This window comes from Watersipora subatra, chromosome 3 (genome assembly GCF_963576615.1).
Source record: "Watersipora subatra chromosome 3, tzWatSuba1.1, whole genome shotgun sequence".
NCBI classification, from domain to species: domain Eukaryota; kingdom Metazoa; phylum Bryozoa; class Gymnolaemata; order Cheilostomatida; family Watersiporidae; genus Watersipora; species Watersipora subatra.
Window position 1 is genome coordinate 71568569 of NC_088710.1, and position 25750 is coordinate 71594318.

Consider the following 25750-nt stretch of genomic DNA (forward strand, 5'->3'; position numbering starts at 1 on the left):
TGAGACTGTTTGCTCCGCCTCCCTCAAAGGTGTCCAATTATGTCCGTGAGGATATTGAACAATTAGCCTCCAAGTTTTTCATTTGCTCGTTGAAAATTCTATCACAATGGCAAAGCAACGAATATTGGTATAACAATATCTGATAGGTAAACTGAATAAGCCTAGAAGCAGTGCTCCTATTCAATAGGCATCAACAGAAACAAGAGATAGCACGGCAGAAGCCTGAGGCCATCTCGAGAGAGCACGCCCGTGTGCAGCAGCATTTGAAGAACGAAACTAGAATCTAACAGCAATCAATTTCAAATATCCGTTATAGCGATGTAGCAACATACTCATACCGTAGAACACGCTGCAATCTACTCATGAATTGTCCAGTCTTAGAGGTCTTTCGAATGTTGAGATGCTGCTAGAGAGTGTACGCTGCTTTAAAATATATACTATAATAAAATCTATAATATATTTATAATAATATCCTTATATAAACATACGCTTATAGATAGCTATACACATAGAAGTATACATATATAGACATCTTCCATAGAAGTATACATATATAGACATCTTCCATAGAAGTATACATATACAGACATCTTCCATATAAATATAGGCTACATGTATAGACACACAAGTATAAATGAACATTTTTAGATATGTAGTAACAAACATACACTTTTTAACTGCAAATAATAAATAGGGGTATCTAATCACTCTTAACATCAAAGTTTAGCTTGGCTAAAATCAGTACAAAAATAGTTTGTTGTTTAAATTTAAAATGTAAAATTGTGGGCATAGTTTTTGTAATTTTAAATAGTCACTTGACTAGGTTATACATATTCGATGTAGTGTGTAAAAGAATGAAAATGGTCATCTATAGGTGAAATCTTAAGAAATATCACAGCCACACATCATTTTGCGGAATATGGCACTTATGTATGTGTGAAACTTTTGTCAGCTCCAGTGTGAGGTTGTGTCATTATTCAAGTTCATAGAGCTAAACTGTTTCAGAAATTAAGAAACTGCAACTATTTTTTTTATTTTCGCTCTATATGAACTTTATATGACCTCTATACGATGTCTGCCTACCCACTGCAAGACCCAAATCTTCACGATATAATATTATTGAAGAAACGTGGCTATACAATTGGCTCAAGATCAGTGTGCTGTTATAACAGCGAGTTGTTCTATCATTCTCAACAGCCTGTCTAAGCTTGTTTGTTGTTATTACTGCTATTTTTTTCAACAAACATTAAATTCCACTGATCGATGGATTATCTGAAAACACAAACAAACAGATGAGTGAGAGCGAGCTGTATGCCATCATTGAATGAAGGGAGATACAGTTTGTTAGTCCAGCAAACATCAAATATAAAGGTCAAATTATTTACAAATACTTTTGTGAAAATATTTTGAAACTATTGTTTCTATATCAAAAGCGTGTACTTGCTTAGGAAATTTGTACAATTATTTGTATGCTATTTATCAGGTGCTATGCACTGCGACCAGCTGATCGGTCTCACAGCCCGTGTAGTGGGTGAGTAGGAACCATCTCAGGTCAAGTTCGGTGCGGACTTGCTGCGTATCCTCTTATAAACATTGTTGCATCTAGCTGAGTAGCTTGTAACGGGTGCAGCGACTGACAGTCTGATTCATGCTCTGCTGACAATTACTGACAGGTGCATATTTGAGATGAATGGAATTAGCCAGCACTGATCTCAGATAGATTGATTAGCCAAAGGATAACTGTAGCGAGAGGAAAGTTGTGAGATCATTTGTGTAATATTGATTAGCCCGCACCCTCCTTCCTCCCTCCTCTCTTCGTTATAACCCATTAATTATGCTTCAAAAACTCCGCTAGCACAATATATAAGGTGACAAATTTTTCTTGATAATTGACATTGATGAGGTAAATTGACAGGCATACATAGGAGAACTAGGCAGCGAGCCTTACATTTCTTATTAGCAGTCAAGCTGGCCAGGTTTGTTATTAGTGACGGTGAATTAGCCTTCCATATCCTGTGCATCCGTATTTATAGGCAGAGCTGCTAATGGAAAGCCGGCCTAGTCAAGTACAATACCGCTGCACACATTGCCTCTTCTGCTAAGGCGTAACACAGAAGTTTGTATATCAATATACATATTTGTATACACTAGTGAATAACACACCCACTTTTCATACGCATGTGGATTGTAATTATATTTAACTGTTGGACACTTCTATGACTGTACAACATCTTTATTCTCATTCAAGTGACACGTCAACCCGCTATAAGCTTTTTAGGATTTCCAACAAAATGATATACATGTAATATAGAAAGCGCAAACCAATTATATAACAAGCAAAAACAGTGTAAGAAAGCATAAACAATGTATAAAGATTATTAATTATATTATTTGGATCAAAAGAAACATTTTTTTGTTCAATTTACAGTAATCCCAGCATGTGGGCTGACAATTGAAAGTACATTTAATTATAAAGAACACAGAGAAGAAAGATATGAAGTCTTATCACTACTATCACTATTAAAGTAGTCTGCTGTACAGAGGCTTGCCCATTGTCAGCTGTTTTAACAGATTTGCTTCCGATTTGGTGTTTACACCTTATTGTCAGTACTAGGAAGGTTGGTTCTTATTTATGCATTCACTTTATAGAGCAATTACATGTATTCCCTCTTAGCATTGTTGTTGTACTAGGTTGATATGTCTAAAAATCATAGTGACATATATAACAATAGTTGTTATTTATACGCTAGATGTTGTAAGACATAAAACTGGTCAAACCATTTCATGGGCAAGCTTTTTCTTATATCGATATACAAAGGTCAGTTATTTTCCTTGCTGCTGACTACCACAAATACAGACGTCAAGTCAGAAAAATCTTATGGCAAGCAGCGAAAAAAAATTGCTTAGCCATTCCTCATAACTAAGCTTTTCTATTTGATGGTAATTCTGATGAAAATATGCATAATTTCATTGGCAGCATCTGAAAAACAAAACAAACGTTAGCTATAAATTCATCACAGATGTAGAACAGAACGCATGATAAATGAGTGTAATGAGCATCCAGCAGCCTTATAGCACTCTAGATCTCACAGCACTAGATCTGACAAGCTAATGCAGTCATCTTGCAGTAAACTTCCACCTTCCACCAACATCAAAATCTATCAGCTATCTCAAAATGATTTATTTATTTGTCAACTAGATTAAGTCCTATTCTTGGATCTAGTTTATGACGTGACATGGCAGACACAAGTGCATGGAGTAAAAATATATCAAAGATGGGGGTGAGCAACATAACATGACTGATAATGCACAGAACAATCGGTCACTTTTAGAGTCATTCATAAATTTTATTCTCTAAATATACAAAACCTTTTCTTTTTTACTTCTCTCTTTGGCCTGTTTGGCTTATAACTATTATACTTATCTATAATATTGGAATCTTTCCTGCTTTGCATTTCTTGCTGGCTCAAAACATTGATAGTTGTGGTTCACTTGTCTTCTCAGTTTTTCTCTTATTCTGTTAATACATTTCGCACGCAATCTCAGGTATGAAATTATTTATACCTCCTATCTAATTATTCACGACTCAAATTTAATTATCTATAATTAACATCCAACTATTTATAACTCATATCTAACTATTTATAACTAATATCTAACTATTTATAACTCATAACTATTTATAACTAATATCTAACTATTTATAACTCATATTTAACTATTTATAACTAATATCTAACTATTTATAACTCATATTTAACTATTTATAATTAATATCTAACCATTTATAACTCATATCTAACTATTTGTAACTAATATCTAACTGTTTATAACTCATATGTAACTATTTGTAACTAATATCTAACTGTTTATAACTCATATGTAACTGTTTGAAACTAATACCTAACTATTATATTCCTCACTCGACATGGCACAGTATGCTCGCGAGGGCCTATGTTTCTCACTCGATGTGGCGCAGTACACTTGCGAGGGCCTATATTCTTTACTCGTTATTGCGCAATACAGTCAAAGGGCCTATATCCCTCACTGGATATTGCACAATATACTCACAAGGGCCTACATGTATATTCCTCACTCGATATTAAGCAATATACTCGAAGGGCCAACGCTCCTCACTCAATATGTATCTCAAAAGATCAGCAATCCAGTAATTACATCTGGCAGCTGAAAGATGGCCGATGTTTAATAATCTATTAAGTGGAAACTAATAAATAACATCCTCATGTAACATTAGTTCCATAAGATGCAACAAGTGCTTGTGGGAAAATTCTGTATTATCTACTGCCCACACATGGCCAGTTTAATTAAGAGAAATGAGCTAATCAGTACATAAATGCATGCTCAGCCCTACCTAAATGACTCCATATTATTATGTATTCTAAACACATACCGTAAAGAAAGCAGTGGAGTAATCAATGGATTATATATAGCCAATATATATATATGATTCTGTTGTTTTAACCATTTGATCCAAAGAGTGCCACAGGCATGAAACTATTTAGTAATAAACGGTTTCAAATACCAATGTGTTCTCTTTCATTTAATTGAGATAATATAATACAGTATATTTTTATAAAATAAATGAGTCACTTTAAATTATTTCATTGATATCATATTTTATTGCCCTCCAGTAGCTATCTATTGTTCGCGTTTTCTGTTCCAATTGTCTCTTGAGCCCTTGAATCCGTTCCTCTAACTCAGTGGTTCCCAACTGGTGGTCCATGGACCCCTAGGGGTCCACAGGAGGTTTTGAGGGGGTCCACAGCCTGGTGCCAGTATTGGTTTTTCTAGCTAGTTATTTACAGCTATTTCTGTCTTATAGTGGTTGGATCAATGATATAAAACCCTAAAAGGATAGGGGACGGCTATCATATGGGTGGGGTTTAATGATCGAGCTCTGTTGGGGATGTGCTAGCCTGGATTTCGGGGCTAATGCAATTCCCGCGGGGTGGTCGCGTTGTCTTGTTAGGTTTTTGGGTCCAGATTTTTATCACCTATGTGCATCAACCGCTGGATAGTACCTGGTGTTTGGTTAGTAGTACAAAACAACAAAACCTGTAACCTGCAAACATGTAATTCTCTCTCTCCCTCTTCAATTTCAGTGATATACTAAGATCCATGGAAAATAAAACAATTCAATTTACAATGCATTGTTATAAACATATATATTATGATGTTTATAAAAGGGTCCGTGATTTTTAGATAAGGAGCTCAGGGGTTCCATCACTCCAAGGTAGTTGGGAACCACTGCAGTCTAACTTCTGCCATTTTTTCCGCCTGCGAACTATCAGTTTCCCTGAAATGAAAAATATTGCCAATAAAAATGTATTTCAAAAGCCTCTAGGGGTTTGTTATTAGTTCCACTATACATGTACATGTGTACATGCATCAGATAAAAATATTGCATAACCAAAGCATTGAGCATAAATTGTGTCATTGAACATGAAACAGAGGTTTTGCTAGCATTTAAGAAAAACTGTACTCTAAAATTCACTTATCAATACAAAGTAATCATTATGTCACCAAAGGTCTGTCAAAGAAAATATATTACAATGGACTCTCTTATCCTTTTTTCGTAAAAAGACGAACCTTTTTCAGCAGCTGTGGCTCATTGTTTATACAGGACTTCTTCATCATGTAAACTGGAAATGAGGAGCCATAGCGAAGGATGTTTTCTTCCCATCACATTATTGAAATGGCTGTTCCAGGCTAGACATAAAAGAATTCATCGAGTTAACTCACAATATTATTAAGCTACAAGAGTTATCTTCTTTTTTATCCACAATGTGAGCTTAATTACGTAGTTCCATAAAGTTTGAATGAAAATCACAAACAGTTTTCATTATAACCTTGTAAAAGATTATTTCGGATTTCTAGCAAATTGCTGTTAGCTCGTTAGCCTTTCAGCCTAAATACTGGGAGCTGCACATTCTCACTGTCTTCTACGTAATATTTTGTTTGTACATATGCAAAAAATTATTTAGAACTTGTAGTGAAGGCGGCGGATGAGAGCTTTCTGAATGCTTCTCTTTTTTACTAAAATACTTTGAGGAAGACAAAATTATAAATTGAGTGTTAATAAACTTTGTTGGTTTTCAACAAGTGAAGACAGCAGAATAATATGACTCAGAATCAAGGGATATTGGCACACGATGTGTCATTATATAATATAGTCTTAATAACAAAACTCTGCCTGCATACTGCTAGTGAGAATTGTTTTTCTCACAGATACTTTTGTAAACAAAGATTCAACATAATCCTCAAATGTGAACAATATGCAATAACTGAGGAAACCTAATCGTAAAGCATCACTGTTCATGTGAGGTAGGAGAACATGGCTGATTTGTTTGATTCTGTTAGCTTTAATATTTACATTCTTCATAGTTGTTAGTTCGTGCGCTTATATCTCGAAAAGAAACATCTCACACGCTGATCGGAATTATTCTACATATAACTGTATCGTGGAAACAGGCGAATGGCTAGAAAATCTCTTACAGCTGCCATAACAGCTACTGAGCTCTTCAAGCTACTGCAATGAAAAAAACACTAATTAATGATTCAGCTGTCATAGAGAAAGCACATTGGAAATCATAGTATGAAACGTTTGACTGTATTTATAGGTGGCAAACTCAGATGTTTGCTGCATTTTAATTCTTACAAAATATTTTGTAAAACTGTTTCAAAGCAATTGGTGGCTTGTATTTTTTGGCCGCTTTGGATTAGCATTGAAGTAAGTTATATTATACCTATAAGTATTACCGTATACATTCATAAGGTTTTTCGGAGACAATTTTAATGTAAAATTTTGGGGGGTCAACGTATAAATGAGTAATTTTTATGGTCAAGTTGCTGCCGAGTCAAATAGGATGTGAATATGAAAAGAAAACAGTTTTATTATACATGCAATGTATACATCGCTGTCTGAAGCATTTACAAACGCTCAAAATAATGGAGCTTCATCGTATCCGTGTTAAAGGTATTTCACAGAATTAACGGTATCAAATATCAGTGAGAGGGCGGTATATATTTCTGGTAAATAAGCTTAGTACGGCACTTTCAGTCATAATATAGCGGGCCAATGTTGCGCTCTACTGCCAATGATTGGTTTTAAATTTAACAAGTAATATATTTGGAACACATTAAGCAAAATTTTCCAGCAGTAATTTCCGAATAGATCTTGCTCTATGTTTATTTTTTGTTTGTTCACTAGCCGCTGAGTAGCAAACATGTGGTTGAGAACAGGCAATGGTTAACTTATGTTTCCGCATGCACTCATTCACAAGAAAATATTGTAAGCGAGTCAACCGAAACTTCATTTAAAACATGCGGACGAACTCTAATTATATATCAAATAAAAAACTTTTGAAAGTGATGTTTTTATTTTGGATAGCAACGGTCGATTAAGATATGATTCTAAGATATTCTGGAATAACGGGGACGACTTATGCATGAGTAATGCCGATAACAATGCAATTTTTGTAAATAAAAAATAAAAACTACCCATTGACTTCTACATGCAATCGCCGTTTACATGAGTATAAACGACAACTCTTTACAAATTTGTCAGATTCTATGAATCATATACGCTACGTAAAACTAATGCAATTTTTGTCTTGAAAATACCTATTGACTTATTCATGCGATCGCTGTTTACATGAGTATAAGTGAAAATCTTTACAATTTTGTCAGATTCTATGAATCAAATACGTTACGTAAAACTAATCTTCCAGACATGGAACTGCAGTGATTCGTATGGCTGTCTGTCGGAATCGACAATGACTTGCATCTTAGCGATGCATGCTAGAGTCAAGCAGTATGGTAGAGAAGAGGTGACCTAGTTCTCAGTATCTACCACTTCCGGAACTGTCAGATTAACCTGAAGGGAAGCATTTCATAACACATCCAGTCTGACAGAGCCAGGTACCCATTTCACTTGCCCAATGTGTGAAGGACAGATGTGCATCTTTAAAGTGCCCACGATGTCAGTGTGGCACACGGGCCACACTGTCATTGTAGTGATTACTATAACATTAAACAACTTCAGTAAAATACTATCCACTCTTGATTTGATCGTTAGTCCTATTACTACCACATATCTGTAACCAGAAGTCTTTGCTTCTAAATAACTTTTAATGCACACATCGGCTCACTAACATTTGTTCAAATGGTCATCATGTTAAGGCAGAAGGTGTTTTTGCTCCAGACTATTAAAATGAAGTTGGTAAACATATATAGCAGTAAACACCTCCATAAAAATAATACTAATTTAAAACACATTCCTCAAATGCCCTAATCACAAGATGTGGCGGAAGAAATCCCATACTCGAAAGTTTTTGTATGATCTCTTGTACACCAGTTTTTTTTGTATGCCAATATTGTACCAAGAGCTGCGACCTTTCGAGAAATACTCTGGGTGAAGTGAGAGTAGCACCCACATATTTTTGCATCATTTCTGCCTCGTGTAGACTGATCTCGCAAACATCCTCGAGGGCACTGAGTTCTTCAATGCCCTAGACTACCCTGAGCATCTACAATTGTATAAAGTCGTTTACACTCAGACAGCTTGTTTCATAACATAACATGTTATTATTACCCTGTAAGCATTGTGCTGGTAGCAAACTACCAGCAGCAATTTTGGAAAGTTACAAAGTTTTAAAACATGGTATATTAATAATTAGCCACCATACATAGTGCTTCGGGCATTCGAATTTATAAAAGGCATTAATGTAAAATAAGTACATATATATGGTTAACAATTTTTCAACTCTTCGCTGAAGTCTTTGCTACCGGGTAAGTTATTCATCAAAGCCACTTGAGCGCCAATAAGTGTAAGCAGCTTTCTAAGGATTGCACTCTCTTACCCATCGGTGCTTGTTGCTATGAAAACCCACCAGTTATAATGTTATGCTAATCAATTGACTAACGAGACAATGTGGGCTAAAAATAATTAGCCAATGAGCTTTCATTTCTTTTGAGAGTATGTTACTAGAGACACCGTTCAACTCAAACACTCAGGCTGTTATCAGCGTAAGCTAATCTGAAGCAACCAGCTATTGTTCTTAATAAAATTCACTTTCAACATAATAAATAAAACCGTCAAATTATTTGCTTTTTCTAACATTTCATGTGTTTTTCATCGTGGCACTCGTTTACTTTTTATCTGACTGCATAGAACTGCGTTCCTTGTGATGAGTAGTTGGACTTGGTTATTGAACTAGTTGGATAGTCCGGTACACATAATGAAAAGTAAAACATTAACAAATCAGGCTCAAGGTCTTCAGAAAATTTAAAATATCTAATTGATCACTACGTAATGCAAAGATTTATACAATGCAGGGACGTAATATCTTAAATATGTTTAAGGAATCAATGAGCTCGGTAGATTTGAAGATACTGAATGATTTTTATTTACTACAACTCAATATCATCAGTTTCACCATGAAGCTCATGTTATAACATGGGCTCTTGTATATACACTAGTCAATGTAGAAGTTTAAAATTAAATTAAAATTGCTTATCTCCAAGACATTGTTATTCAAAGCATGCACACCTCCTTATACAGTGTTGTACTTTTTAAAGCCAACAAAGAGAATATTGCAGGCACCGCTGTATCGTCAACAGTGGCATGGATGGAAACAATCTGCTGATATGGAAATGGTGCGGCTTTAAAGGTTCCATCAATATAGTTGGTCTTGGAATTCCTGTCAATGACAAGGCTTTCTTTTGTGGCAAATAGAAATATTGCCGTTTCGTTGTTCTATAAGTAAAAAGTAACTAGATTGAAACTAACAGTTGTAAAAATACCATTTTACAATTTACAGCTTTGCACTCGAGATGAGTACCTTAAAGTGTAATAGAACGCACCCCTTGATTTACTCGCTACAATTACAACAATTATTTTTGTCTGAAGGTTAGTTGACTCACTTATCATTGTGAAATTATATTATTGTAAGCACACCTTGAGTTAGATAACACGCTTTCAAGAGTAACTGTGAGGACGTGAGAACTATTCTTCAACAATTATACTTACTTGATAAAACATAAATAGTTGGTTATCATGGGTACTTTGCCACTCTAGTAGTATCTGGACTTCTTCCAACAATCTTGGAATTTTAGGTAGATTGCTTGACCTGTTAAAAACAAACTTGAATAACTGCAATGAATGTTGAATCACAATACTGTGTAATGCATAATTCACTCAGAATAGGCTGAACACTACAGAGATTTCTAAGTAATGAGTGAAGATTTGAAAAATTGCTACTGTTTAATTCAAAGGTATAATACCCTGATTTCGGCTCTCATTACAAATACAGTCAAACATGGATAACTCGTCCACGGATAGCTCGAACACATGATTAATTCGAACATTTCCTTTGGTCCGTTCCCACGTAATGATAAATTGCTATAGATAACTCGAACTCAACACTGTTAATTCGAACTGTTTTTTTGCCCAACGGCTACCGAAACGGTTGTTATCGCTTTAGAAAATCACTTTATTCAAAGCCATAGAGGTAAACTTCATCTTTTCGTAATTCATAAGCGTCGTTATTACCACCATCGGCAAAATATTTTTGTCAACGACTTTTCTAAAAGTTTAGTGAAATTTGATTTATACTGCGATACGATGAATAGCACGGGCTAGCCGGGTCAAGCGCGCAAGGATTTTCGCCACGCACATACAAAACAAAAATCGCATGTTGTTTTGTATGTGCGTGGCGAAAATCCTTGAGTGCGTGACCCGGCTAGCCCGTGATGAATAGTTTTCCGACGTTGATTCCGTGTTGAATCAACGTCGAAATGTTGAATGTTTAAAACGTCTTAAAAAATGTTGTAATTAAACGTATACGTTGTCTGAGCTACAAAAAACTATTCATCGTTTGACCTAAACACAGAATACGTGTGTACATTCAATAAGTATTTATTAAAAAAACGTGAGTGATATAGAATGTACGTAAAACCTCGTAAAACTTCTAATTGAACTGCCTTGGAGTGTTGCTCTTAACGAATCCCAGGTAAAGTAAGATAATCTTTGCATAAACTTCAAGAAAAAACGGCAAAATTGATCATGGGTAAAACCCCAAAAGAAAAAATGTCTTTTCTTTTGAGCATTTCAACAACGATCAAGTTTTGCCAATGTCAATCTGAAAAACGTCCTGGCAATAACATCACCTCAAACAACAAACCAATCTCAAGTGATAGAAAAATCTCTATACTTTTTCATAAAAACGTTTTAAACTTTACATTAGAAGCATTTAATTTGAAACAAGCCATTTGTGCTTTTGATTTATATTATAGTTTGTATATGTACATGTATCTACTAATAAATAAGTAAATATATGGACTTGTGACAGTGCTCTGATAACTTGAACGCTCTGATAATTCGAACACTTTTGCTCGGTCCCTTGAAGTTCGAGTTATCCATGTTTGACTGTATTTTTAAACCTATTAGATGTATGTATTTCAAGCAATGCGAGTGAGGTGTGTTTTTAATGTTGCTCCTAAATTATGGTAGCTTTGTTAAAAGCACATCGCCATCTGAGGAAATAATAATACATATTTTGTTCCATCAATTACATTAAGCTCTAGTAACTAAAATAAGTTCTGCAGAACTCAGCAGTTCTTTAAATTAGAACAGAGCAGCCCACAATTTTTCTACACTGTGAAAACTGCTAAACACCCATACAGTTCAATCTCAACTAGCTAAAGTGTAACATGTTATTAGCAGCCTCACCTCACCTCGCCTCACCTCGCCTCGCCTCGCCTCGCCTCGCCTCGCCCTCTTTAGCACACTCGAAGCTGCGCCATACTCAGGGAATTCAATATGTTGTACAGCTTCTTTTATGTATGTCCTTTTATTGTATCGATTGGGTTCAGAGAAACCAATTTTTCTAGATTTTGTCGGTGCTTATTATACCAGATTTGGCCATCTTTGGGAAGATGATTATGCTCTTCTGCGGTATACACCTTCACAAAATCACCTTCAAAGGAGACTGAGTATGGCTGAGTTGTTATCCATGAACTGCAATGAGGTCAGCATCTCCAACGGGTTAACGTTAAGAGGTTGCGGTTACTCTGGTATCGATACCCGTCGTATATTAATACAAAACTTCCTGTTTCCATGAATGACTTGTCCCTAAAAATCATATCATATTGCTATACTGAACGATATTTAATTAGGCCTACAGTATTCCCCTCACATTTCGCGGTTATGGAGGACTGGCATCCTCACAATAACTGAAAATCCTCAAAAAAAACTAATTTGTCAAAATATATGTATGAACCAAAATTTTAACACAAGACTAATTGAAATTATCTTTGAAGTTGAAGTAAAGTAAATTTTTGAATTAGATTACAGTTGTCTTGTTTAACTTTCAGTTTATATTTCAACTTGTTTTTTAATTTTCTTCAATTTTTTAACGCATATTTCAACTGCAAAATACTGAAATCACAAAGTACTGAAATCACTGAAAGGGTGAGCCGTGAAGTAGCGAGGGACTACTGTAATAATAAATCGATCTAAAGAAAAGTTTTTCTACTTTTGAGGTTACTTCAAGCAATGAGCTCAAAAAACTTATAATATAACTCTGAGCAATATTTAAAGGTTGACTTGCAACAAAATTCACATTACAGTTATTTGGTATCAAAAGATTCACCATGTCTTACTCTGTTGTGTTGCAAGTGCCAAATATGTGGAAATGTGATTGCACGCTCTTAAAAGCTCAAAAACGAAAAGCCGCTGTAGATTGGAATCTCTTTATTTCGATGACGTAACCGCGAAATTTGGTTATCGTCTTGTCACGTATGTTCTCACGTGAATTGAAAGGCCGATACAAAGCTCAATATAAAACTTATCGGAGTACTAGTTTATGACAAACACTTCGGGTTTCACCGAAGACCCCGTATCAAATATCGATGCTCGCTACTTTACAGTTTTGTTTCGGCATTATTCAATCATCAAGTCGTAGTCTAATCATGTGACCCAAAACTTCGAAAATAATTTTTGCAGCACTTTTCGATTATCACAGGTGACCAACAGGCTCGTCATGATTATCAGACAATGATATGTACTCCTTCGAGCTAAGGTTAAAAAGTTTAACGATTTTTTACGGTGAGTTATAAGACATCACTGCTAAAAGTGACAGCATTACAATGATGATAAAACAGACGTGTAAGAACAATAGACATAGTTTTATTGAATGCGTGAAGTATATTTGTGAAAATATTTCGACGAATAAGGTTGCAAGAAAGTGTAAACAGAAACCATCTCTCACAGCTACATCACAGTTGAGCCGTTTTGGAAAGGGAATCCAAACTACGGCTGTCTCGTGTGGCTGCGATTTTCTGTTCGTTTTTGAGCTTTTAAGAGCTTGTAATCACCTTTCCACATATTTTGCACCTACAACACAACAGAGTAAGACATGGTGAATCTTTTCATATCAAATAACAGTAATGTGAATTTTGTTGCAGGTCAACCTTTAATGAATTTTTGTTTTGGTCAAGGTTGTGTGAGTTGAATTAAAATTTAAAGTTGAAGATATTGAAATCTACAATGACGGAAGTTGCAGCAATAGCTTTAACCCTAGGTGGTTGGTAAACATGCCTCCGCATCGACAGTAGCAAACTCTTCTCAGAGGGCAGTGTCTTAACATGAGAACAAACAAATAGCATTCTGAGTTGAGTTCTTATTGACACTGTCACTCTAAAGTATTTGCTTCGCGTAGTGTTATCAGCTAAAGTTTCAAATATAAAAATTTACCTTTACCTGAGTCGCTGGTTTTGGTGTGCTGGCTCTTTGAAGAAGAGGATAACATTCCACTACATCTATGCCTACATCTTGTATGAGCTGCACAGACACTTCTGATACTTGACATGACTCCTCCAGTAAAACAACATCTGTTGACTAAAAGTATTCAGTCACTTATAACTCACCGCTAGGAGACTTATAACTCACCGCTAGCAGACTTATAACTCACCGCTAGCAGACTTATAACTCACCGCTAGCAGACTTATAACTCACAGCTAGCAGAATAAGTAGAGTAGAATGTAAAACATAAGACTTCCTGAGTAACCTACATTTATAATATTTTTGAGCGAGGAACATAGACCCTCATGATTATATTTATAACACAATAGAGGCCCCCGAGATACTCGCAAGTGGTTGCAAGATAAACTGCACTTTGGTTTATCGAAACATTTTCCAAAGCTGCTTAAAATGTGCTGTTGCTGGCTTGGTAGCAAGTAAACACAAATACATTGCTAAATTAAAAATCTTATCACTACTTAGAATATCTCAGCAAGCTATGGTTGGGGATGCAATAAAATTAGATTCGATGCAAGTTCCCAAACCAAAGGTGGATTGATTGACTTACATATCATTAGGAGTCACCACAGGTTTCTGTGTTCTAAAAGTAATGCTATACTCCAAAGATCTACTCTTGAGGTCATTTCTAAAGATATTGTCTTGCATAACATCAGACAAAGATTTTTTTAGTCTACGGTATACGATCTGAATTGCCAGTTTCAGCATGGCTCAGCACAGTGAATAAAAACGAGTTAATCTTCGCGAGCACAAGCAAAAAAAGTCCAACTCTATGAGAGACAAAAAGATTTATATGACCTAGAAAGAATAGCGTGCAACATCAAGAGACAACCTCGGCCATATGATTATTCATATATAATTGAGTAAAGAACATCGACCCTCATGATTATATTCATAATATAATAGAGTGAGAAACCTAAGCCCTCATGATTATATTTATAATATATTTGAGTGAGGACATAGGTCTTTATGATTATATTCACAATATAATTGAGTGAGGACATAGGCCTTTATGATTATATTCACAATATAATTGAGTGAGTACATAAGCCTTTATATGATTATATTCACAATATAATTGAGTGAGGACATAGGCCTTTATGATTATATTCACAATATAATTGAGTGAGGACATAGGTCTTTATGATTATATTCACAATATAATTGAGTGAGGACATAGGCCTTTATGATTATATTCACAATATAATTGAGTGAGGACATAGGCCTTTATGATTATATTCACAATATAATTGAGTGAGGACATAGGCCTTTATGATTATATTCACAATATAATTGAGTGAGGACATAGGCCTTTATGATTATATTCACAATATAATTGAGTGAGGACATAGGCCCTCGCAATAATATTCATATTATAATAAACAGCTCTGTAATAAATGGCCCTGGTCATGATTATATCTGCAATATGATTTAATGAAGCGCATAGGTTTTTTGGCATATAATATTATCATATATAGTGAAAACAATAAGCCTAGACGAATATATTTATATTATCACAGAGAACGTAACAGAGGCTTACATGATTATATTGCTATTATGATAGAATGAAAAACACCGATTTCATAGTTTTTTATGATTAGAAATGTAGGCTTGCACGAATACCTTATATTTTGTGTATACGTAATTCATGAATTACAGAGAAGAATTAAGGAATCTATGAAATTATCTATCTTGCTTTGAGATAAGAAATTTAATTCTGAACTAGATTAAGTTTTGTTTCATCGCATGTGCCAATTAATACTTAGGGTGTCATCACTACTGATTTTTAGCGAATGTTTATTTGTCAGATCCTTTCATTTAGGTTGAGTAAAGCCATTTGCATTTCTCTACTGACATGCCTTTGTAACTGTGAACTAGAGAGCTTTTAGTTCAGCGGGTCCTTAACAAGCCGTTACTATCAGGAGACATAATACACACGTATGTACTCACTGAGCTAAAAGCTGTAAGAGAGCGGGTTAAAGATCTGGCTTTTTCGATCTTGCTTTTTTTCATGCCATCCTGAGGTCAAGGGCAGATATACAGCGAGTCGTTTGTATCACATCTCTCTTTCTTATTGAGAATGCCCACACCTGGATTCTGGGAGATTCCGTTAGGTCTAGTTTTTTGCAGCTTGTATAGTCTGTAAGTGACTATTCGCTGAATTTTTGCACACCTAGATGCATATTGGAACACATGGGTTTTCCTTAAAGTCTGGTAGCTTTTTCAGTAGAATCCGGTAGTTCTCCTTCACTCCTCATGAGCACAATGATACACCGGGTATTCATGAGAACACAAAGTTTCGCGGCGGAGGCTGAAAACTCTCCTTCAAAAAGAGTTAAGTCTTTCCGAATATTGCTGAAAGTCGGAAATTTCTCCTGATATTTATTCGAGGGTTTTCAAAAATTAAACTGTGGTCTCGCCAGGCTCGAGCAGCAAGTTGTTGTCCACAGTGTCCATTTATTCTAGCTGGTTAGCCCATGAACCGGGGTCTCTATGGCCCTGGTTGCCAGCGGTAAGATGCTCAGCGCGGTCTCCTTCTGAAGTAAGGTCTCTGGCTGTAGTCGCCTGTTCAGTTTGGTTTCCTATGAGCAGGTCTCCAGCTGTAGTCCCCTGTTCAGCGTGGTCTCCTCTGAGTAGGTCTCCGGCTGCAGTCGCCTGTTCAGCGTGGTCTCCTGTGACCAGGTTTTCGGGTGTGGCTGATGGAGCAACATCTCCTTCTGACAGAAAGTCTCCAACCTCATGTGATCTTCCCCTTTATGGGAGTTTCCACATGTGTCTCTGCTGCTGTCTTTGGACGGAGATGGTGGTGGCAAGACAGTTGCAGCAGGTCTCCTCTGAAGTCTGGGAGTCTTGGAAGCTGCCCGGGATCCTGAAGAGTCAGCGGGAGTAAGAATCTCCATAAGGAGTTGGGCGATCTCATACTCCCGCTTCCTAGCACAGAACTTCTTCACCCCTATCTGAAGCTCTGCCTGTTCAGCCTAACACCATTTCTTTAGTGCGGCACACTGACCGTTGATCCCCCCAATCATTGATCAGATATCTTTCAAGGAGAAGACACCAGTAGGACTCCCTGCCTGCCGTGATTCCGCTACGGGTTGGCCAGTAGTACAGGAGGTCACTTCAAGTCGATTACTCTGGTTCACCTTTGCTTCCCGTTGACCTGAAACCTGTACCTTTGAGGAGGATCTCATGCAGGTGCTGAAGGTCTAACGGGCGCTTTCGCCTTTGCTCTTCTCCTTCTTGTTGAGGCCAAGCAAAACCTCACCTGTATGGCTGTTTCCATACCTGCCAACTCTCCCGCATTGGGCGTGAGACTCACGCAATCACCCCAAAGAAAAACTGAAAATGCGTGAGAAATGCGTGAGATTTTTGCCCCAATTTCCATAATTTTATATATACTATCATAGATACATCAATTGCCCCAAAACCAAATCTCACGCATTGCCCCACTCTTGGGTTGGCAGGTCTGGCTGTTTCCCCACACATGTTGCAGACCGTGCGGGACACCGCTTCCTAATTACCCCACTCGTTGTATTATGTGTACTAAAGGATTTTTTTTAATTCAGTGGGTCCTTTATAAGTCGTTACTATCAGGCGACAAGATACACACGTATGTACTCACCGAGCTAGAAGCTGTAAGAGAGCGGAGTTAATGATCTGGCTTTCTCCATCTCGCTTTTTCGCACCCTCATGAGGTCGAGGGTAAGGTTACAGCGAGTCGATTATATCGCAGTAACGACGCAATACGTCTAGCGTTAATAATAAAACGCATTTGTTTAAGAAGTTGTCCGTCCTTTTATAGAATTTCACACAACGTTGCGGAAAAGTGCGGAACATGGGGTCTTGCGTAGCCTGTATTGACAAACTGTTGTTTTTGCGGAGCGTTGTTTTTGCCCCCGTCAAGCGAGCAACACAACAGTTTTGTTGGGTTGCTCACCCGCGCGATGGGGGACAACTCCGCTAAAACAACAGTTTGTCAAGACAGGCTAGGTCTTGCGGAACAAAAGACATGAGGAACATCGACTTATCATCGCAGTATATCAGTGTATCATCACAGGGTATCTGAATGGAACAAGAATCGTATATCATAACAATCGCCAACTCAGGGATATATGGGCTCATTAGCCTATACGTATGTATATGGCTAAAGAGCTGAGTAACTAGACTGTCCAGACATTGTTGGTGATTTTAAAATCGTAGGCTTGAAAGTATCTAAAGAAAATAATTTGCGGATTTCGCTATACGACAAAGGCTATTGGTCGGAAGATGTAAACGCGTGGTTTCTTTTAAGACGAATGCTAGTTTTGTTTTCGTTGCGGTGAAGGCCAAAAAGACGGCGCAACCAATATTTTTGAGTTCCTAAAACGACATTCTTGACATTAATTGAAGATCAGTATATACTACGGTATATATGCTGTCTTACGAGAATAAAGAAAACTGTAATATACTTTGTTATTGCTAGTGCTACTAAATTATTAGAGTTATTATGAAAGTTAAGAGCTATGCAATCAAACAGATACCTTTACATTTTGTCTTGAATTTTTATGACCACTGACTTACTAAAATAATCGCTATGTTATCATATTGCTCGATTAATTTGTACTATAACTATTTATTCACGTATAATGGAAAAAATTAGTAACCAGCGCGTAGTTCAAGTGCAATACAACAGTAATCTCTTCTTACAGTGAGTAATAACGATACTCTATAGTATTAATTTTCATAACGATATTTATGTGTTCTTTACTGTAGTCTTTGTTTTTTCATTAGTGTATATGTAGATTTAGAAATAGAACTTTGTATATATAATTCATCCATATGATAAGTCCATTGAATTAACATGCATATCAAGGATAATATAACAAAGGAGTTAAAGATCAGAACCTGGCTCCTTAGCTATAAAGCACTTTTTTGAAAATAGCCTTGCTCTTAATATCCGATTTCTCATTTGTTAGTTTTTTGCACAGAGTTTAATAATTTTTGGTTTATTCATCAGGTAGTCTCAAGTCACATAACACAGGTGCACTTATGAATAATATTGATCAATAACCACTCTTTTAGTTAATCTTCACAATGATATACAGCCCCCTCCTTCCCCTATATATATATGAGGGGCTGTATATTATTGATCTTCATAACATATTATAGCTAATTTCTGGGTGTCTCATTCAAAGCAATTTTGTAGCAAGCGAGTCTTAGGTCTTATATTTAAATTTGTTAGTTCTTATCTTTGTATTGATGTAGTCTAATATACTTGTTCAACTATATCATTGTATTAACACTTTGGTCAACATATTTATTGGCCTTAACTTGTATAACGTAACAAAATTATTTAGTTGCAGCTCTTAACTAAACATATTAAAACTGAGGCTTTCTGCTTGTTTTTCTACCATGAGCCATCTTAGGTTTTATCATAGAAAATAAGTTTTGGTTGATACTAGGTCTAGAAGTTCGAAGAGTGCAGCAGTTGCTATCCTATTTAAAATTCATGGAAATATATAACCTAGATAGAATAAGTTTTTTGCTTTACCATCCTCACTTCACCTCCATGGAAATATAATGACGCATTATATATTTGGAAGCATTGGGATATTGCTGTCTTCAGAAGATTGCCCTACTATCTATTTTGCCTAGCTGCCATCATTACATTGCATAGCCTTTCAACGCATATGTATTCAAACAGATTTGCGTAAAATCATTGGACTATAGTGTAGCACATCAGGTCTTTATTACTTGCGATTAGATAAAATTATAAATTTCTGTCCAAATGTGAAACTGAAAAACTGATGGGGAACTGGAGAGGCAGCGTGTATATACCGGTACTTGCTCGTACAGGCAAGAATAGTTTGCCAACATTGAATCATCCTCTTATGTAAAATAAATTCTAGATGCTACGCATCTTTTGGATCTGCTGAATCACTGTATGCTCTTAAAAACTATTTATATTATGCTGAATTGTAGCATCTAGTAAGAATTGTTTCAAAAGGCTTTACATCCCACCTTTTGTGTACCTAGAAATATTAGTTCCTTGATCCTTAAATTAGTTTTTTTAATGTTTTCTTAGTGTAAGGATAGCCTATAAAATTGGGGCCTCTAGCATTTAGTTTTTTTAGTATCACTGCACAAGCCCTTGCTGTACAGACAAAATCTCTTACAGTGCCTCAATGATCTTTAAAAAACTTGCTGTTCAACATATTATTTACAACCTTCTAAATTTGTGCCAGACAGTGCTTCAGTGCATTGGCCCCAAATTTTCGCTGTAGTGAATGTGTAGTCAATAAAAAACGGTACAAATTTGACGACCCTAATTATACCTTAATTATTTACATGCCAGCTTTAAAAAATGAGGTTGGTCCAAGCTTGCATAACCACTTGAAACAATTAAATTTGGTTAATAACGGATGCATCATTGCCATTCATTCTGGGCTTTTTGTGCATGGAGAAAAAGATGCCTTTACTCTTGTAGGATATGTTGCTAGTGTCGAGTCCTCAACAGTCTGCAAACATACGGTACACGCTCTACTAGTATACTAGTAACTACATGGATTCACTATGAATTTGCTCCTGTTTGTTTTTAAGATTTATGAAGGTTCACTCTGTAGTTGGTTTACCTCAAGCTTCTGGTCAGTGCTTGGGACATTTTGAAAACCCATCAACTGTACAGTCTCACTTTACTATGATCCAATATGGACTAACTGAATGAAAAAAGTGAATCATTTCTTACTTGAGCTGATCTTTGAATTTTCACAAGTAGAGCTAAGACTTCAAAGTCTGATTATGCAAGATAACATTAACTACTGCGAGTTACAATCTTTTGATCCATGTTTAGTGTTTGTTCACCTACATTAACTACTGCGAGTTACAATCTTTTGATCCATGTTTAGTGTTTGTTCACCTACATTAACTACTGCGAGTTACAATCTTTTGATCCATGTTTAGTGTTTGTTCACCTACATTAACTACTGCGAGTTACAATCTTTTGATCCATGCTTAGTGTTTGTTCACTTACATTTAATCACAGTCTTAGAGACACAGCAATTAACAACATTTGAGAGATTCTAGTATTGCTCTCGATGAATGCTTCTATTAAGGCAATTTGTATGACTGGTTGTATTTATCAGCATTTATTTATGATATTCATTCGTAAGCATAGTAAACATCATAGTAAACATTCAACTGTTTAGAATGCAGGCTTGACAAAAGTATAACTAATATTTTGAGATCTTTTATTTTCATCACTTGCACTTCATCACTTGTATGCGCCCGGGTATGCGCCCGGGTATGCCCACATCACACTTTAGTCCGATACAAAATTGTGTTATATCTGACGCATAAGATTTTTGTTGATGCGTAAGTAGCTAACAGATTTGAGAGCAGAGGACAATTAGTTTCTTTTTCAGTTTTTTATTCTTATTGATTACTTGAAGTGGTTAGTATATTTCATTATAATGCATTGAAATTCAACTTGTATACAACTTACTCATGGCTTGTTTCATGTTTGTTTTTTAGACAAGCTGTAATGATAATATGGAAGGAATTGAACACGGTGATACCAGAGCAACTAGAAAGGTGAAGGAGATGAAAAAGATTATTCTAAAGGAAGAGGTCAGCGCTCGTTATCGACAGGTGAGGCTTCTATTTGTAGTTTTACTGGTGGCTTTTATGAATTCAATTATTACATTTAGTACGGTAAAAGGTTAACAAATGACTTGTCCATAGCATTACTAGCAAGTAGAGGGGGATCATTTACTAGCCAGTCGTGCTATTAGTAGAAGCGTATGATCAGATTCATTCTTATTACTTTATTCGTTGTAACGGATAAACAGTATCCTTTTTGGCTGTTTGTTTTTGCTGAGTTGGTCCTAGGTGTAGTGGTATAATTGTTACAACTGGCTATTAGAATCCTTCATTTTAAAGTTTAAAAGAAATATGTGGTTGACTGCTTGAAAATGCATTCATAAGTTGTTCTATTCCCAAATGGTCAACTTTAACATAACAGTACATCATTTGAAAACTCCAAGAAAATTGCTTTGAAAATATACAGCTTTGCAATTGAAATATTTAACCATTTACATCAAGAAATAACTTAATAACTTTAGAAAAAATAACAACAAATCAGAGTGTGATGATCGGCAGAAGTCCCAAGTAACCAGCCAATTTTTTATTTATAAAAATCAGTTTTAAAGTAATAAAAGTATGTAGAACACACACAAGGCAGAGGAGTGTGACCAGCTCATGACCAAATCTATCACCATTTGATTTACCATGACTTTAGGTATCCGCAATTCTGAAGATTCCGTCTGACCAGAGAACTGCGTTTCAAGCTGAGATCATCAAATATTCTCCTGATGTTGTGCTCAGATGCAACCAGAATATTGCCAAAAGGGAAAAGTCCAAGGCTCGTTTGGAGGAGGTAAATTAGAGAATTGATGCTTAGCAAGCCATAGTTTATTTTTCTCTCTGACAACACGTGCCAACGTATGTTCTATTTGTAATAGCTTCCTGACAGTCCCTCGGTGCTCGAGGAGAAGTGTTTACAGTTAGCAAAAGCAGTGGAACGGGCAGATCATCTTGTAGTATACACAGGAGCGGGAATATCCACATCTGCGGATATTCCCGACTATCGAGGTCCAAGTGGAGTCTGGACTCTCAAAGATAAAGGCATAACAACTGTGTAAGTTGTGCTAATCTTTTCACACATACTCCAAGGTCATGTAGCTGAGGCTATGTCTCTACTCCTAGGTCATGTAGCTGAGGCTATGTCTCCACTCCTAGGTCATGTAGCTGAGGCTATGTCTCCACTCCTAGGTCATGTACCTGAGGCTATGTCTCCACTCCTAGGTCATGTAGCTGAGGCTATGTCTCCACTCCTAGGTCATGTAGCTGAGGCTATGTCTCCACTCCTAGGTCATGTAGCTGAGGCTATGTCTCCACTCTTAGGTCATGTAGCCAAGGCTATGTCTCCACTCCTAGGTCATGTAGCTGAGGTTATGTCTCCACTTTTAAGTCATGTAGCTGAGGTTATGTCCACACTCCTAGGTCATGTGGCTGAGGTTATGTCCCCACTCCTAGGTCATGTAGCTGAGGTTATGTCCCCACTCCTAGGTCATGTAGCTGAGGTTATGTCCCCACTCCTAGGTCATGTAGCTGAGGTTATGTCCCCACCTCTAGGTCATGTAGCTGAAGTTATGTCCCCATGTAACACAATCTTATCTACGAACATTATGCCATCTCAACTCGATATGACCAAATGTTCAGTTCAGCAGTGAATGGCATTTTAATTTTTGTGTTAGTATTTGCAAACAGAATATGATATCATATTGTCCAGCGTAGTGTTATAAAAACAGCTGCACAACCTATCTACCTAGTTGTCTACCTAGCTGTCTGGTTGCAGGGCAAAAGATCTGTGCGAGGCTGAACCAACATTCACCCATATGATTCTCAGTCAATTGGTGAGGCTTGGCAAGGTCAGCTCATTATATCTCACCTTCACCAGATCTATATATATATATATCTATATATAACTGGCGTATTCTCTAGTACTCTAGTACAGCTCCGAGTTTAAGTTGAAGCTTTCAGCAAAATTGTTAAGAAGACATCGCTGTCAGATCATTTTAGATAGTTTAGTTTCAATAACTACCCATTCCTTATTTTCTAAACAAGAGGCATAATTGTGACATTTTATTTATGTTCTGCGTTGCAGGTGAAGCATATTGTGTCTCAGAACTGTGATGGCCTACATGTTCGCAGCGGTGTGAATCGTAAAAACCTATCAGAAATTCATGGAAACATGTTTTTGGAGGTGAGTTTTTTCTGAATGTATAATGGATATTAAACTAGACCGAATTCAACTCAACTGTATCATTGTGTGGTGTTGGCACAGATAGCTTATCAAAGCCTTGTCAGATCAGCCCGTCAAATCACTACACAGGTTACACAAGCCACACACTTTCATTATTACTATGGTAGATACCATTGTGCTACAGTCGTACTCATTATGTCAAGAATGTTTCTGGTCCTCAGGCTAGCTCAGTTTTACTCATTATAAATGTGTGAACAATAGTTTGCAACTATATAGTTGTCCTGCTTGATGCAGTTGTGTCCGAAGTGCAAAGATAAACGAGAGTACATGCGACTGTTTGACACAACCGAGAGGACAGGAATTAGGAGGCATGACACTGGACGTAGGTGCCATAATTGTCAAACCACACTCAAAGACACAATAGTTCACTTTGGAGAAAAAGTAAGCGATGTTGGATAACGGTGTTGGGTTTAATTGGTTCTTCTCATTCTCCTTCTATGGTTTGCTACTAAACACTTCACAGTATCTGCTACTATGAGGTAGCTGTTCTACACTGTCACATCCCTGTCTCGCTTGCAGGGCGCTATGGGGCTGCCGTACAATTGGCACTCAGCAAGGAGTGCGGCGGAAGCAGCAGACATGATATTATGCTTAGGTACCAGCCTTAAAGTCCTACGGAAATATCTTTGCCTCTGGTGTATGGACCGTCCAAAGGGCAAGCGCCCATCATTGTATATAGTCAACTTACAGTGGACACCCAAAGATGAAACAGCGAAACTAAAGATTAATGGTGAGCGGACAAGACAGCTGTAGTCTTCGACCATGCACCATCCTCTTGCCTCCTGTTCCATTAGTTATGTGTGTTTGCACATGATATTGTAGATCTCTGTGATACATGTACCATCTTTTTACCTTCTGTTTCACTATTCATCTGTGTTTGTACATGATATTGTAGGTCATTGTGATGAAGTAATGAAGAAGCTAGCCACCAGTCTTAATATTTCTGTCCCACCTTACCAAAGGTCAGTATACAGTTGACTTATTACAAGCATCATAACTAATATTCAATGTGTTCAGTCGCTAAAATTGCCACCATGGTTTGCAGGTATTATGATGCTCTTTTTCTCCTTCACACACCTCTACTGCATGAAGAGTTTTCCTCTCATAGCAAGGTAGCTCTGGAACGCGGAGAATGGACAACAGATCACAATTATTCACTTCCTCCAGTAGAACATATAAAATCAGAAAATGCAACTTCCAATAAAGCTTCCAGTGGTTCTCAAGCACCAATGACCAGTGTAAGTAGTCTAGCAGGCATAGTTAAAACGTGTGGCTAATCCAGAACTCTGGTTGACCACAACCATTGGTTTTCGTTTTTGAAAGAATATAAAGATATATTATGAAAGTTGTGCTTTTCACTTCATGTCTAGGTTGCCTAATTTGTTTTAGACAAGGTAGGATATTTGTCTTATACACTTCAATTGCATCACACAGTTCTTATCATGAAACCTTTGAGCTTCTAGCCTCAGATCTATCATTAATATGTGACCATCCAAGTTGTACACATGCCTCTATGGACAGATTTACTGCATACAATTGTACCAGAGTTGTTTGAATTAGAATGGCTGTGTTATCCACATCTCACACACATACATATATTAAAGGCAAACGAATTGTGTTTACAGACATTTGTACATACCGGTACATCAGTATAGACATTGTTTACAAACTATTCATCTTTCTATATTTTGTAGAAGTTGTCCTCACCTGGCTGGTATGGAATAGGAATTAAAAGTGCTAAAGCAAAGAAGAAGCATAGATTAAGTTCATAGGTTTTATTAGAATCAGAGGATCTCACATATATTGAATGGTTGAAGCTTGTGGTCAAATTGAGCATAGAGATTACAAAATGATATTGGAAATTTGAAGACAAAATTTCCTATCTTCTTCCCTCTTCTCTCATTTGCTTTTTCGCCACCGTTTCTCTAAATTTTCGTTGGATGAAACTGGCATCATGCATGCAGCTAGTTCATAAGATGTTTTATTTAATTTTTTCGTCTATTTATTTTTTATCTGATTGGCTCTATGCGAACATGCGAAATATAAGA

General features: G+C 36.6%; 1 protein-coding gene and 1 long non-coding RNA gene across 3 annotated transcripts; one reads left to right on the forward strand and one right to left on the reverse strand.

Moving 5' to 3' along the window:
* Positions 1 to 9489: 9489 nt before the first annotated feature.
* Positions 9490 to 13916, reverse strand: LOC137391831 (uncharacterized). Its single transcript, XR_010978178.1, has 4 exons — positions 13784 to 13916; positions 12000 to 12154; positions 10052 to 10151; positions 9490 to 9778 (listed from the first exon to the last, which is right to left on the reverse strand). It is a non-coding gene; the product is annotated as an uncharacterized lncRNA (long non-coding RNA).
* A 4252-nt stretch (positions 13917 to 18168) lies between these two features.
* LOC137389990 (NAD-dependent protein deacetylase sirtuin-7-like) lies at positions 18169 to 25537 on the forward strand. Of its 2 annotated transcripts, none has more exons than XM_068076199.1 (11): positions 18169 to 18245; positions 21350 to 21466; positions 22116 to 22253; positions 22339 to 22514; positions 23235 to 23307; positions 23544 to 23642; positions 23937 to 24083; positions 24222 to 24432; positions 24598 to 24664; positions 24748 to 24940; positions 25397 to 25537. In XM_068076199.1, the coding sequence occupies exons 2-11, from the start codon at positions 21368 to 21370 to the stop codon at positions 25472 to 25474; spliced, it is 1281 nt and encodes a 426-aa protein (XP_067932300.1). In that variant the 5' UTR covers positions 18169 to 18245; positions 21350 to 21367; the 3' UTR covers positions 25475 to 25537. The 2 variants fall into 2 exon arrangements, with proteins under 2 accessions (XP_067932300.1, XP_067932299.1); XM_068076198.1 differs by lacking the exon at positions 18169 to 18245 and adding an exon at positions 20291 to 20350.
* Positions 25538 to 25750: the final 213 nt, after the last annotated feature.

Coding starts and splice junctions, on each gene's coding strand:
- LOC137389990 (XM_068076199.1), top strand. CDS start 21,368: ATGGAAGGAATTGAACACGGTGATACCAGAGCAACTAGAAAGGTGAAG. Junction 24,084..24,221: donor TAGTTCACTTTGGAGAAAAA/GTAAGCGATGTT, acceptor TCTCGCTTGCAG/GGCGCTATGGGGCTGCCGTA. Junction 24,665..24,747: donor TCTGTCCCACCTTACCAAAG/GTCAGTATACAG, acceptor CATGGTTTGCAG/GTATTATGATGCTCTTTTTC.